Source organism: Ovis aries, chromosome 20 (genome assembly GCF_016772045.2).
Source record: "Ovis aries strain OAR_USU_Benz2616 breed Rambouillet chromosome 20, ARS-UI_Ramb_v3.0, whole genome shotgun sequence".
In the NCBI taxonomy this organism is placed as follows: Eukaryota; Metazoa; Chordata; class Mammalia; order Artiodactyla; family Bovidae; genus Ovis; species Ovis aries.
In genome coordinates this window covers 32310189-32325759 of record NC_056073.1, presented here as the reverse complement: position 1 = coordinate 32325759, position 15571 = coordinate 32310189, and the positions used below count along the sequence as shown (strand labels likewise).

Genomic DNA, 15571 nt, shown 5'->3' with positions numbered 1-15571 from the left:
GCTGGCAGTCCTTCCCTCATTTAGTGGTTAATGTATCGTTTTTACTGGTGGTTTTTCTTTTAAACCCACACAACTAAAATTATGAATTTTTTCTGCTTTTATTTAGATGGCCTCTTTACCTAAGAAGACACTGCAGGCCAACAGAAGGCTAGAAATGAAACACAGCTTCAGGCCGGATGGACTTGGATCAAGCAGGAGTATCCTAACAAATCGTTAGGAATAACCTGATGGAAACTGAACAATTTTTTTTATGGTAGTCACAGGGAAATTCTAGTATCTTTTTATTATTTTATGGAGTCAGAGACTTGAAAGAAAATCACTGACACTTAAATTATAATGTCTGATGATAAAAATATTATGGCAGTCATAGTACTGGAACTTAATTGTATTTTCGTGCTTGCTTTGTAAAAGGCCAAAATTCTATTTCCTACCAACTTAAAAGGCTGTTTTTATAGATGTAAGACATGGAGAGATTAACTTAATCCAGGATTAGATTGTGGTATTGATTTTATTTAATTTATACACGTTAACAAAACTGCAACCTCATGCCAAATGAAGCCGGGAAACTTGCCAAACCCATAGTTGTGAGATTAGGTAACCACAGTTCTTCCTGTAAGGAATCATGTTCTTGTGAATTTCCTGACTCTCAGGTGACTAAAAAGCTAGCATAATATACATTAACCTTAAACTTTAAACCAGTCTCTGACATAACTGTGTTATGTTTGCGCCCCACCCCCGCCTTTCCTTCTCCTACTTTCTGGCCGCATGCAGGCTTTCAGGTCCCTGACCAGGGGAACCAGCTCCCGTGGGAACATAGCTCCCACGCCCCCTGCAGTGGAAGTGTGGCATTTCAAGCCCTTCACTGCCAAGGAAGTCCCTGCCCGTTTTTATATAAGGAATACAAAAAGGAAATGAGATGTCAATATTAGCTTTGTATAGGTTCCAATTATTCAGAATTTTTACTTCCTCAACCTATGAAACTATCTTTCTTTGCTTGACTATAATTAAAGCTTTTGGAAATAGTTGAAAGTATTTCCATTCTGTTACTGTTTTATAGCTGTTTTGACCATTCCTTGGTTTTTAGGACAGACATGTCACACCAAAAAGGAAAATGTGTAGCAAGATTAACTAGGCTGCACATTTTTCATCTGTTTGGCTACACCCGAGAGGCTGACTTGTGGGCTTCCTAAAACAAGAGGGTAAATTTTTAAATTGTGTTACCTTTTTATTTTCACAGAGTTGAGTTAAATGGCTAATATTTCTAGGTCTCAAGCACCTATGCTACCTGATATCTTCTATGTTTTTTATATTTTCTGGAGGTTAAAAAGTTACACAGTAGAACATTACAGTTATATTTATCTCCAAAAGTAACATAAATAGACAATTCTAGAGTCTAAAGCAGCTCTTGCACTACAAAATTAGTAAATAGAGTCCATTTACCAGGTGGGTAAAAATGAATTAAAATGCTTTTTCCAGTTGCTGATCTGAAGGAGAACAAATGAAGTTTCCCAGTTCCATGTGTGGTTATGAAAGGACATTAGAAGAGCATGAAACACGCTGGGCTTGTCTTGGAGCATGCCTTATGGTGTGGCTGTGGAATGTGAATACCATCATACATCTGTTTGATTTCTAAGATATAGTATCTTTGACAATATATTTCACAGGGCACTCTTCTTTGGTATACCTCAGAGCACTATGTTGTTTTTGATCTTCAGGTTATCACTGTAAAATAGGTAATATTAATAAATATTACTTAACTGTGATGAAAACTTGGAAGTCCAAGAGGCAAAATGTCATTTTGTTTAAGGTCAGGTACAGGATAGAATTTTGGTCTTTTCTTCCTGATGTTACTTAGCTAAGTAACATCATTTGAGGGCTTGGCTAAAATAATTTTGAGTGAGTGTCTCATCAGTAAAAGGGGAAATAAATGCAACTACCTCACAAGGATGATATAGGGAGGGTACTAAAGGTTTATAAAGTTCTGAACATGGTTCAGTCAAGTTACTTTCTAGATGTTGGCTGCCTCTGCTTTGGTGATGTAAGAAATGCCCCGGGAAGAAAGAGCTCCCTCTATGGACTGTTGATCAGAGCCTTTATTGGGCGGTCGCTCTCGGGCAGAACTCCCGGGGGGCGGGTGAGCAAGGAAGCAAAGGGAGTCTGCGAGGTATGAGGGGTGGGGAAAGGTTTTATAGCCAGGGCCGGGCTCCCATATAAGGAAGAAAGCGCGGGCTCAGCAGTGGTTGGTGTCCAAGGGCTCCGTGTCGGCACCTGATTGGACAGCTTGGTTGTCGGCCTGCCTCCGGGACTTGTCTGCGGCACTTTTCCGGGGCATGCCTCAACACGCCCGACCTTGCCCGACCTTTCAGGTGATAGCTCTTTAATGTAAGCAGCAGCCTGCTATCTATCAAATAATAAAACAGCCTATGCCAAAAAGAAAAAAGTTGTGTTAAATGTTGAATTTAAATAGAGTATATAAATTATTTGTAAATAAGGTGAAAGAATACCAAATATTCAGTTATGAGAAGGCAGGCAATCGTATGCTCTTTAACGTGTACAGGGAATGATATTCTTAACCTGTTGTCATTGTAAGAGCTCTAAGAAAGTGTAGCAAAAATAGGTGTCATTTTAAGATACTATTAATACTTGCTTTACTCTTGATAGACTGATAACCACTAAATAATCATTAAAAAGCCATATATTTCGGTGAGTTATTCCATGATTTGTACACAGCATTATGTTTTGGAAAATTAACATTAAATATTAAACTCACTTTAAATTCAGGATTTACTGTCATTTCTTTAGTAATAGTTACGTAGTTGGAGCATGGACTAGGGAATTGAGAGACCTGAGTTTATTCCCAGACTCACTTCAAATCTCCCTAGGTCTGTAATACAAAGGCATAAATCAATTCCAGTCATGAAGCCTGTAAGACAGCCTTTGCATATACAGGTAATAGACAAAAATTGCAAATATGTAAATGTGTTCTGATATCATAAAGGTAATTTTGAATTGTTGCATAAATTCAGATTTGTGTTCCTGAGAGATTTAAACCCTATAAAGTATTAAGTATGTCAGAATCAATCCAAATGCATCACTTGATGCTTTTGAACTGTGGTGTTGGAGAAGACTCTTGAGAGTCCCTCGGACTGCAAGGAGATCCAACCAGTCCATCTTAAAGGAGATCAGTCTTGGGTGTTCGTTGGAAGGACTGATGCTGAAGCTGAAACTCCAATACTTTGGCCACCTGATGTAAAGAGCTGACTCATTTGAAAAGATCCTGATGCTGGGAGAGATTGAGGACAGGAGAAGGGGACAACAGAGGACGGGATGGTTGGATGGCATCACTGACTCAATGGACATGAGTTTGAGTAAACTCCAGGAGTTGGTGATGGACAGGGAGGCCTGGTGTGCTGCAGTCCATGGGGTCACAATGAATCAGACATGACTGAGCAACTGAACTGAAGTCAGAACCAGTGCTTAGAATTACAGTAAATTTAGTGTAGAATGGAAACTTAATCCACCTGTTAAGATAATACATTAGTCTGTTGGATATTAGATTTTTTTTCTGTATGCCAGGTTTTTACATATTTTCCATATATGCAGTAGGATACTTCTTGATATGGGTTAGCATGGTTAAATATCCTATATGAAGATCTGCTTCTAACTTAGTAAATTTTAACCGTCTCCTCTTGCTGGTTGCTGTTATGTTTAGGCATTAAGAAAAATATAACTCCTCAGGTAAAGAATAGTCATGTTTAAACACTGGCCCAATCATTTAGTAAAGCATAACACTTTGTTTAGCAGCAGCCCGATAAAGGTAGGCATCCTTCTAAAAGAAGAGACACAGTACGAGAGCATGCCTTTACTGAACATCAGTTTGGTCTTCACTCAGAATAAGGGCATATGAGTAAGGTGTTTCTGGTCCCCTAAAAATAAACTTTAATAAAAACAATTCTTCAAATAGGTTGAGCAGCCAAGAGTTGTTAACCGAAAAGCAAATGGTGTTTGTGTGTGCTTTGTGCTGTGCCATAGGGAACCATGCAGCTGGTATACCTCTTTCAGAAAGATGAGACGTCCTGGGAGTGAGCCAGAGGTCCTGTCTAGGTATGAGTCTGGTTATGCTGCTGTTCTCTTATATACACACTCACTATATCCTCACAGTTGTAATTCTGCTGGTTTTTCCTTTGATTTTGGATTCAGCTTTACTCCAGCCAAAACCCTGTGTCCTTTGACCAGTCTCTTTACTGCCCCAAGAGAAGCTAAGAGAAGGGCTCGGTCATTTTAATTTTTTCCTGGTTTTAGTATCATTTCATTAGTGTCCGAAGAAGAGGTTCTACCCTGATAGAGAATCAGCTAGTTAACAGTTTACGGATAACAGTGCCCGCAGATTTTTAGTGAAGCTGAAATCCTGTGGTCCATTCCTTTCCCTTAAACATGCCACCCTCCAGGCCTGGCAGATGAGGCCTGCTCCACTGAGACCAGCCCAGGAAGTAGGGAGGCCAAGCCTGCCTCACTCCTCTTGGTCCTGCACAGTCACCTTCAGCTCAAGACAGAGCTCTCTCCTTCCTGTTCTGGTTCTGTTGGTGAGGCTTGTGGCAGCCTCCTGCTGCCTGAGGCTTCCTGAGATGACTTCAGATAGCAGAAGATCATTAGGTGCATCGGCTGTTAGCACAATCATTTCTCCAAAAGCATCTGAGGGCACAGTCAGGTGACATTTCACTTATTATATATGTCCTTCACTATATGAAACACTGAAAATACAATAGTCCTCATAAGAAAGGACCATATCATTTACAACATGATTTTGGAGTTGTGAGGTTATGCCTCACCCCCCATACTTTTCTCCTGGTTCTCTTTCTCCTCATGCTTTTTTTCCTGTGTGCTGTGCTTTCTGTTTCACTCTGGAATGAGTCACCAGTTTTAAGAGGGCATTTTTAGCAAGAATTGTGCTACAGAGCTTTTCCTAAGATAACTAGAGACAGGCCTTTCAAGGCATCAGAAAGGTGCTCAAGTGGAAGAGGAAACAGGTTGTGCAGCAGGTCTGAGCACAGGAAGGCAGGAATTAAGTTCAGGTGCACAGGAAACAAGCTTTGCAAAGGGACACACATAACCAGAGCACCCACTGTCACATCCTTCGGATGCTGCCAACACTTCCTGTGGCCTGTGGGCAGCCAGCCTGTGTTTGTGTCTCCACCCCCAGGAGCCCCCACCTGTCGTAAGGTCTACCAGGGCTCCTCTCGATACGCCAGTTTGTCCCCCAGAATGCTCACCCGGAAGATGACTCAGCATGAGAGAGGGGGACAGGTGAGGAAAATGGAGTGAAACCTTTAATCTTGGCCAAGGCTATAGATGTGAAGCACCCCAGAGAGTCGGGCTCCCAGAGAACTCCTTCCAGCAGCAATGACGACTTGATTCTGTAGGAGACACAAAACAGGATTCATTCACAACCTGTGTCTCATTCCTGCTGTAGTTCAGGCATCATGTTATGCTCTGAGCTAGAATAAAGCTAGACATTGGCCAGACACAAGGGCTTGAGCTTAAACACCTCTTTCCCTGGGTTTAAATACCTTCTTTCTCAGCTCTGTAGGTTCAGAAAACCACAGCTGGAGGAGGAAGTTCTCGCTAGCTCCTTCTCAGGTACACAAGGGAAAAGTGCATCTGTGTGCGTCTGTTCATGTCTGTTCAGCATCCTAGCTGTGGTGCAGTGTAGACGGCAGACCTGGAGTAATCTGGCCTTGTCAGTGTGTTCACACCACCTCTGCCCCTGCTGCTTTCAAAGTTGCCTTCAAAGCTTATACAAGTTTTTAAACATTTTTGGAAGTGGATTTTAGTTTTGAAACTACCGAGAGTGTTTCTGGACCATGGCTGATGAGGTGAGGTGTGGCTGATCAGACTGACTGATGGGTAGAGCAAGGTGTGACCATACAGTGAGCAAACCTGTGAAGTTTTTCACTGACTTAATTTTGAAACCTCCCAATGGAATCCAGACGTGTCGGGTAGTATGCATAACCCTTTGTGTGTGTCTTTTTAAATATCACAGTGTCGATTAAGAGGGGAAGAAAAAAGCTGTAAATTCTTACTTGTGGAATTGCTCATTTACTAGATACATCTGTAGTTTGGCCACAAGCTGCCTCCTGTAAACCCATCTTCATTCCTAAAATCAAGTTTTCCCCTGCTCTTGCCCTCTCTCTGCCCAGTCAGCCTACTCTGATTTCCAGATCCACTCAGGCCCCAGGGGTGCTGCAAGGCCTTCCCTGACTCCCCCAGCCGATTCCCACTGATCTCTGACTGCCGTTGGACTTGGGTCATCATAAATGGGCCTGGATGGTCTCATGGGCATGTTTCATTTTTCCACTTAGATTCTAAGCACCTGGGGGGCAGGGTCCATGTCTCAGGTTTCTTTGTACAACACTGTTCCACCAGGGCTGGCAGGCTGGCTGAAGGCAGCCCCACTGGAGGTTTCAGAAACACAGTGGCAATACCACAGAGGTAAGTGGTCCTCCTAATTCTAGTTGGTTACTTACTGCTCACACAGAGAAAGGAAGAGAGGAGTCTTCAAAATCATAACTTTTACTCATGAGAGGCCACCCACTCATCATCCTCAGATTGTCTCCATTTTTAAAACATACATAACCTATGATTTATCTTCACACTCAAAAGTTCTTCAGGGCCCCCAGCCTCAGGTATGTGTTGGGAAAGTGGAGTTAATTTTAATATTGACTCGTGAACTATAATTAGGAAGATGAATTTGCAGTGTTAAACAGAAAGGAATAAAATTACTTTTAGATGATCTACACTACCCCCTTCAGTTGGTATAAACAGTGGTTCATTATTTGTATACGATTCATGGGTTCTTAGTAACGTCTGATTCTTGGAAAGTGGATAAAATTTAAAATGCAAACCAAATTTATGATATTCTTAAGATCTTATCTTTTGAGAAGCCCCCCATAAATTTATAATCCATCTCTTTTGTTGTGGTTAAGCTTGCCTGTAAATGAGTTAAAGGGCTAATTGAACTGTTGGCCAGTAGAGGGCAGTTTTACCACAGTGCTTACAAGTCCAAGCCACAGCCCCTACCAAGCCCTGCAGATCTGGTTCTATACTCAAAAATCTATGACGGCTTCTCTAGCCTTTCATACCACAGTTCACACTTCCAGTTAGCATTTGTTACTATACTTGTTTGCATTTTAACTTCCCACATGTTAAATAAATCTTAATTTTCCTCAAGAGCAGACACTTGGTCTCTTTCCCGTAGCCTAGCACAGATCTGTACAATGGGTTTAGCTGTATGTTATGTTATAAAATCCTTTAAATGTGTCATGGCTATTAAAATTCAAAATGTGTATACCCTTTGACCTAGTAGTCTTCCAGGAATCTAGCCAGCAGAGATATCTGCACAATTATTCTAAAGTCATACAAAAAGAAACAAATATATAACAAATATATTGTTAGTATATATTTGGTTCATTCCTAAAGAACCAAAATATATTAACAATGCTTAGCCAATATGGCAAGGGTTGGCAGAATTTTACAGTGAAGGACCAGGATAATATTTTAGGCTTCATGGTACATCAGTCAGCTGCAATTGTGGTAGAGTAGCAGAGGTAACTGGAGAAGGCAATGGCACCCCAGTCCAGTGCTCTTGCCTGGAGAATCCCAGGTACGGCAGAGCCTGGTGGGCTGCCGTCTATGGGGTCGCACAGAGTCAGACACGACTGAAGTGACTTAGCAGCAGCAGAGGTGACTGCAGTCAATGGAGTCGCAAAGAGTCGGACACGACTGAGCAACTGTTGAACAAGCAGCAGCAGAGGAAGAGAAAAGAATGAATGTGGCTATCTATATTCCAGTAAAGCCTGTTAGAGACACTGCAGTTTGAATTCTTATAAATATCTTGCGTCACAAAATATTTTCACTTTTCCAATCATTTCAACATGTCAAACATTTTTAGTTTGTGGATTACACAAAAACAGGCAGCCAGCTAGAGTTGGCCAAAAGGCTGTAATTTGCCAACCCCTGTTGTAGAGGATGAAATTGGAGGGGTAGTGAGGAGAACCTTTCACCAAAAAATGGTGGGATTGTGTGTTTTCTTTTTTGTGAGACCCTGTTTCTCAAATAAAATCTAAAATACATGCAAAATGAGATCACTCCCAAATCCCAGACTTAGAAAAAAATCAAACACCAAAGCTGTACAGTCTTGGCACTTACCTTTTCCTTCGACCTCACAGTGATCACAGAGCTCCCAAACCTTGAGCCTGCCTGTGAAACACACTGTCTGTTAATGGCCTTGGAAAACATACCATATGATTTTATCAACTTAAAGGAAAGGGCATTTTTTTTTTTTTAGAAGATACTTACTTCAGGAGAAATTAGTACATATTGAGCCTGAAAGAGTGATAAGAAAGGGAGATTGTTAATGTTATTGCTGTTCATGGATTTTTTCTTAAACCAATTTTAATTATACTCACTCAAATTTCTACATCTTAGAGAAGCCCTTTGTCACCAGAAATTCTGCTTACAGGAATTTAGCTCAGAAAAATAGAGGTATAAATATGTTTATGTGAATATTTATCTTACTATAACAGCAAAAATTTGAAATAGACTAAATGACTAGTCACTTAAACGGTTTATCTACAGATAAACTGCTAGGTATCTGGTAGATATACTGTATAAGAATATAGAAAGCATAGAAGACTTATTATGTTGATAGGTAAAATGAGATAAAATTATAAAATTGTATACAAAATCATGTACAATAGGATCACAGCCATTAATATATACACACAGACACAGTGTAACAGTTTAAGGGTGTGCTTCAGAACCAGCTCTTGGTTCAAGTCCCTGTTCTACCATTCCCTAGCAGTGTGACCTGTAACAATTTCCTGCTCTGATCTTCAGTTTCTTTATAATGAACAGAATAGCAAGTTAATAACTTTGATGTGAATTAGATTTTATATGTTTATATAAAGCGCTAGGCACAAAGTGCGTATGCTAAGTTGCTTCAGTTCAGTCCCTCAGTCATGTCCGACTCTGCGACCCCATGAATCGCAGCACACCAGGTCTCCCTGTCCATCACCAACTCCCGGAGTTCACTCAATCCTGTCCAATTCTTTGCCACTTTCAGTCCTGTCCAATTCTTTGACTGTAGCCTGCCAGTCCATGGGATTCTCCAGGCAAGAATACTGGAGCGGGTTGCCATGCCCTCCTCCAGGGGGATCTTTCTGATCCAGGGATCAAACCTACGTCTCCTGCAGGCAAATTCTTTACCACTACTGCCACCTGGGAAGCCCAGGCACAGAGAGAGTAAACGCACAATAAATGGTAGTAATTAAGTTCATAGAAAAAAATACTAGCAGGATACACATCAAAAGGTTACTAGACATCTCTGCAGAGTGGAATTCTAGGTAGACTCATTTTCTTTGTACTGCATTTTCTAATAGTTTTACAATAAACTTTCTTTTTTCCAATTTGAAAATTAAATTTTAAGTTTAAAATAACAGCCAAGTATTTTAGGTCCAGGGAACTTAAGCCATGAAAGATGAAATAAAGAGAGCTGGAGTCTTCATGACACTCCAGTGGCCATGGCCTGTTTCCTGCTGTGGGCTCCTAACCAGGAGCCGGCATGACACCACATCAGCTGAACTCCAGCTGTGGGGGCAAGCACTGCAGAACTGCAGGAAAGCAGGCTGCTTTCAAGCAAGTGATTGTGTTCTGACCTGAGGTATGGGTCATCTGAGTCCAAGAAGAAACTGAGAGTTCTAGAGTGGACATAGTTTACCAAGGCATCAGCAAGGAGCCGTCCTTTCCCAGTTTGGTGTGGAATTGCGTACATCACTTACCTTTTCTTCTGGACATGGAGTTACCCATGATTTGCATTTGCCTGTCACGTCACCCACGGCGATCCGTTTGCCATTATACACATAAACACGGCCATCCTCTCCCCCCATCAGTCCTGCAGTTGCATCTGTGATCCTCAGCGGGGCTGCTATGATGATTTCATCTGTGAACAATGAAAAGCAGCAGAAGGAAGTGTCTTACTCCTTGCTGTCATCCTTTCCATTGTTCTGCTGCTGGATCCTCCCCCAGCCTCCCACTAATGATAATGCGTCCTTCACTGGTCTACACTGATTTCTTTCCAGCACAGTCAGAGGCTTTTGTTTCCTGTTTCATCATTGATCTGGGTGGCTCTCAGGTCACCGTGTTCCAGAAGCACAGCTCACTCTTGTACATCCGGCTCTGGTCTTGATTCATTATGAGGCTAGAACAGGGGTCATCCTATCAGAGGACCCATCTTCTTGGCCAGAGACACCGTTCCTTTCCTACCTAAGCCATCGTTATCCAAGTCGCTCAAGTGCAGAACGCCACCAAATCGGGAGAAGCGGCGGTTTCCACTGAAGGTGCTGAGCAGAGAAGGCTGCGAGTCAGGTGTCAGTTCATACATCCGAGTGCTCCCACCTTGGTGCAGGGTCATGGTCAGGAATGATACCTTAGACACGACATCTGAAATAAACCACGGAACAGGAGCTGCCACCATCACAAGAACAAAGCGGGGACACAGACTTGCAGTGACACAGGCGAAACTATGTCAGATTTGTGAATGCCAAGACTTTATATATGATCATTGCAAAAGGTGTGGAAAACACCCAAAAAGAGTATGAGGAAGAAAATGTATATAATGCATATATTTGTTTCTGGAGAGTGATATATACCCACATATACATACATACATTTCCTTGGAGAAGGCAATGGCAACCCACTCCAGTGTTCTTGCCTGGAGAATCCCAGGGACGGGGGAGCCTGGTGGGCTGCCGTCTATGGAGCTGCACAGAGTCGGACATGACTGAAGCAGCTTAGCAGCAGCATACATACATACACATTTTAATGGGGTTTTTTACAGATTACAAAACTTCTTTTACAATGTTTTGGTTTTATAATTAATACTATGATAAATGATATTTATGAATTATTATGATCCTTCCCCCTTTATTAAAATAAAATTTAATTTTCTGAGAACAGATTTTTTAGAAGGGATCCATCTAGCATTGGATTTGGGGAATGAATATTATTTTTAAGGCTCTTGCCGTTTTGCCAAACCTCTTACTAGAAAAAGTACATCAGTTTACATTTCACCAGCAGTGAGTTCCCAGTCTCACCGCCACCTTGCCTTCAAGTATTCTTTTTCATACCACAAATACTTTGTAGCTTTTAATGAGTACCGTAAAATCTCCACTGAATATTTAAACGGCTGTGTGTCGTGGCCACAGTCGGACCCAGAGATCCTGCTGAGCCAGAGGCTGGGGGGAGAGAGTGAGGTGGATAGGCCTAACTCTAATTATTCGTTTACTCGAACTCGCCCTGCAAGGAGGTCAGATTTTTCACGTTTCACTCAAATCTGTCCATAGAGCTGTGATTCCCCAACTCTACACTGAAACATTTTGGTGAACTCACGGGTATATTGCAATTGTCTTTAATTTTTGCCGGTAAGACAGTGACATCTGTCTGATGCCACATGACCCACCTGCTGGGGGAGGTCACAGTTTCAACACCAGATCCCTAGAGTCCTTTCAGTGATGCCATATCTTTGCAAAATTGGAGTTTTATAACGGGTTGTTACGATAAAATGCAGGCACCACTGGAAAAGCAGTGCAGGTCAAAATGAGGATGATCCGATGCCAGGCTTTGGGAAGTGGCCCAGTGCCCCAAAGGAGCGGTTAGGACAGAAACACACAGTGTGCAACCTGTTCAGTCACACGGGGCCCCATGCTGAGAAGGGCCCTGTGCTTGGCTTTAGGCTCTGTTCAGTTCAGTTGCTCAGTCGTGTCCGACTCTGTGACTCCATGACTGACCTGCAATTCTGGATAATTTAACAGGTTTTTATTTTCCCTGGACCCCTCAAATTACATGGGCAAAATACAAGTAAAAAGAGGAACTGAACAAGGTTGGTGGATTATATCTATATTGATAACACGGTTGTGACACTGGTTATGGTTTGCAAGATGCCATTGGGGAAAACTGGATAAAATGTAACGTGACCTATTCTTTTTTACAGCTGCAGGTGAGTTTATATAACTGTCTCAAAAAGCATCATTTATATATCACATATATCATGATACATATAATTAACCTTTCTGTTTTACGTTTTATACAGTATTTTATAACAGAGAAAATTACTAAGGCAGTAAAGGGGCCAAGACTAAGAAAATTTGGGATGCTCTAATTCATAGCACTCTGACACCAACAACGGTGAGACAAAATTAGTAATTTGTGTTGCAGGAGTTTAACTAGACTCTGTAACCAAGAGTCACACTACCTAGACTGTGTAAGCAAAAAAACAAAAAAACAAAAAATATTGTAGAGTTAGGATACAGCTTTATAACAATTTGCTGACTTAACTTGTGCATTGAAGCATTTAACCATTCCTTTGCCCAATTCACTTCTGCTTATTATTCAAATACATTATATGAAACAAAAATCTTTCTGAAAAATAATTTGATAGTATGTATTAAAAGCCTTAAGACTGGGCCATCTGACAGTAAACGTTGGCATGTACATATGCAAAAAAAAAGTGATACAGGTATCAAAAATCATATTTTAGAATACTTAATATGAGAAAATGCTCAAGATATAATATTAGGTGTGAAAATATATTTCCTTATATTTTCACAAATTTCTACAATAAGCATGATCCACTTTTATACTCTTGGAGAGAATCATTTTTTTGCTAGTTTGTTTTGTTTTTAACTTTCCCATAAAGTAAACAAAATACTATTTTATTAACATAAACTCTCAAAGTGGACCTGTTCCTGGTGAACTGGTTTATAAAATCTGCTATGTCTCCAAGCTCAGTGGGATAGGAGTTTTAAAAACACACCAAGTTACTTTCACGTGTGATTTTCAACAGATCTCTGAATGTGGATACTATAAGCTGTATTTTGCGTTCAGGGAGTTTAAAAGTAACTTCCCCCAAGGTAACCCAGGTTGCTATTAATGAGAAAAATAAATGTTCAAACTCAGGTCTGTCTGCCTCCAGATCTCATAACTTTCCCTCCATATGACACGGTCAAGGAGTGGCACAGCTGTTCATGAAACAGTGACGTTTCATGGCGGGCGACCTACCTTGAGTCGGGGCCCCCACCAGCAGCACTTGGGTCCGGGTCCTGTTCAGCATCACGTAGCCACTAGACAGGGAGGTACCCAGTTTCCCCATTGCCTGTAAAACGCAGTAAATCACTACAGTCCAGCTGAGAAACTTTCTCTGTGGTGTCTGCTTCCCTGGGGAGGGAAGGGGGCCACCATACCTTGTCTCCGGAAATGGTAAACCAGCTTTGACAGTTTGGCGGGAAATAGCCGTACACCCGTCCAGGGCTCTGTTTCTCATCGCGAGTGCGGAACAAGTCGCCCTGACTGGAAGCAAGCACACTGGGCTCAGGTGCTGGGACACAGGGCACCGCGCTGGGCAGGTGCTCAGGTCCACGGAAAGATGACCCACATCTTCCCCACTCATGGCGCCCCCCTCCACCCCATGCTGCTGGTCCTTGTCATCGGTGTGGCGGAGCTTTCAGAATGAACCCCAATATCAAGGCTCTCCAGGTTAAGAGGTTCACACTCTACTTCCCAACTGACAAAATGGGGGTACCTCCTGTTATGGGCTGGATTGTGTCCCCCAAAATTCGTATGTTCAAATCCTAACCGCCAATACCTCAGAATGTGGTATTGAGACAGAGTCTTTAAAGAGGTAATTAATTATGCTAAAATGAGGTCATCGTGGTGGGGCCCTGATCCAATATGACTAGCATCCTCATAAGAAGAGGGAGAGACACCAGGGATCGATGCACAGAAAAGAGGCTGCATGAGACGCAGGGAGAAAGTGGTTGTAGGTGACAGAGGCACCCTGGAAGACAGCAACCCGCTGACACCTTGATCTCAGATCTCTAACCTCCGAAACTGTGAGATCATCGATTCCTGCTGCTTAAGCCACCCAGACAACCCTAGCAAACTAACACAGCTCTCTCTCTCAAACTTATAAAAAGGAACATTTGCAACTTGACCCAGAGTCTTTGCTTTTCCTTGAAGGGTAGGAAATTTCAGAGTGACTTCCTGTGAACCCCACATTCAGTGGGCTCCCCAGGCTTCAGGCACCCAGCCCTTGTGTCACTGGTCCCTGCACCCCACATCAGGGCTCACCTACTGGTGTTCTTCCAGGTCGGGCTTCCAGCCAGGAGCAAAGTCCTATTGTTGACACTGACACCGTGAAGGGAGTACCCCAACCAAGCAAAGTCCTCCTCGCCTCTCACCATCCAGTTGGCAGCCTCCACATTCAGCTTTTCTGCACAAGACAAGCAGTGCCTTCTGCTTTACATGGAAAGACTACAGGAATGGCAAGAGTGGCCGTTTGTGTAGGATAATGAGAAATGGGTTCATTGGGCTGTTTTTGCCACAACTCTTATGTCAGCGCCCCAGCATCGGAAATGGGACTCACGCTTCATACAAAAAATACATTTCTAGAGCTAGCCTCTGTGGAATGGAGGGTGCTGTTTAAAAAGAGGACCTGTTGGGAATGTTCTTGGCAGTCCAGTGGTCAGGACACTGTGTTCTCACTGCTGAGGATCTGGGTTCAATCCCTGGCTGAGGATTCCATAAACTGCGTGCACCCCACCCCCCAAAAAAAGTCCTGTTGGACAGCTGGAGCATCACTGGGATGCTTGAGTGTTTTCACTCTTCCACTGAGACCCTATGAGGGTAACTACTGCCCACCCTCCTCCCCCAACTTTGGATCCAGGTCGACACACTGGATCCTTCTGTATAGTCAGTAAATCTGTCCACATCACTTGCTGGAACATCTGCAAGAGTAAGAATGTTAGAGAATTCAGGTGAAACCACACACAACAAGGAAAATAGGGCCAAAATCCCTATGCAAGAGAAGGCACCACAGACTAGAGCAGTGGGGGTCTCCACCCACCTCACCCCCACCCCAGAAAGCTCTACCTTGGTCACTGTGACTGGAGCCAGAGTAAAATGCAGCCACAATTCCCTTCTGTTTCCCTCCACCTGGAGCAAAAGGGGAGCCAATCACCAGGTCCGGTTCACTATCTGCATTCACATCTGCCGCCAGGAGGGTCCAGCCCAAGTTACAGTAGGTATCCTGAAGTGAAAACGGGAACCCAACCACCTTTAACTCAGCCTTGAGGCAAGTAGGATGCAGTGAGCTCTCATTTTCTGTACCTGGTGAAGGTGGTCAACATACCTGGCAAGAGATGGTGACGTTGGGGGAAGAAGATAGTTGTCCTTGTTTGGAACCGAAGTAAACGTACACTGCACCCTAGACAAGGACAAACCACAGCACGATCGTGAGACTCGCGATTGTGAGACCTGGGAATCTTAAATAAGAGCAAGATAAAGATGACTGATGATGAAATAAATCACCAGCAGAGCCCTGTAGGTCAGGAGCTCAGTTACTGACTGAAGTCAGTGTCCAGTCCATTGCATCAGCCTCTTCCATCAGATTGTGAAGAGTCCCCAAAGCAGAAACTGTCACTTTCATCACGGTCTCCCCCGCATCTTGCTCTGGGTCTGC

General features: G+C 42.7%; 2 protein-coding genes across 9 annotated transcripts in view; one reads left to right on the top strand and one right to left on the bottom strand.

Moving 5' to 3' along the window:
* MRS2 (magnesium transporter MRS2) overlaps positions 1–2780 on the top strand; it is a 34075-nt gene extending 31295 nt beyond the window's left edge. For both annotated transcript variants that reach the window (XM_012101197.5, XM_004019106.6), the window contains one exon: positions 107–2780. In XM_012101197.5, coding sequence (XP_011956587.1) covers positions 107–217 — 111 coding nt within the window. In that variant the 3' untranslated portion in view covers positions 218–2780. The remainder of the gene's footprint in view (positions 1–106) is intronic.
* GPLD1 (glycosylphosphatidylinositol specific phospholipase D1) overlaps positions 490–15571 on the bottom strand; it is a 56325-nt gene continuing 41243 nt past the window's right edge. The window contains exons 16-26 of one of the 7 annotated variants that reach the window (XR_009597648.1): positions 15242–15316; positions 14983–15139; positions 14182–14323; positions 13296–13401; positions 13114–13207; positions 10321–10497; positions 9837–9997; positions 8356–8382; positions 8206–8256; positions 5271–5414; positions 490–4751 (exon numbers count right to left, since the gene is read on the bottom strand). Coding sequence is in view for 4 of the 7 variants with exons in the window: in XM_060403442.1 (XP_060259425.1) it covers positions 5328–5414; positions 8206–8256; positions 8356–8382; positions 9837–9997; positions 10321–10497; positions 13114–13207; positions 13296–13401; positions 14182–14323; positions 14983–15139; positions 15242–15316 (1077 nt within the window). In the remaining 3 variants the exon portion in view is untranslated. Of the gene's footprint in view, positions 5415–8205; positions 8257–8355; positions 8383–9836; positions 9998–10320; positions 10498–13113; positions 13208–13295; positions 13402–14181; positions 14324–14982; positions 15140–15241; positions 15317–15571 lie in introns of all 7 variants that reach the window. The other 6 variants (XR_009597647.1, XR_009597646.1, XM_060403442.1 and 3 more) reach the window with 6 other exon arrangements.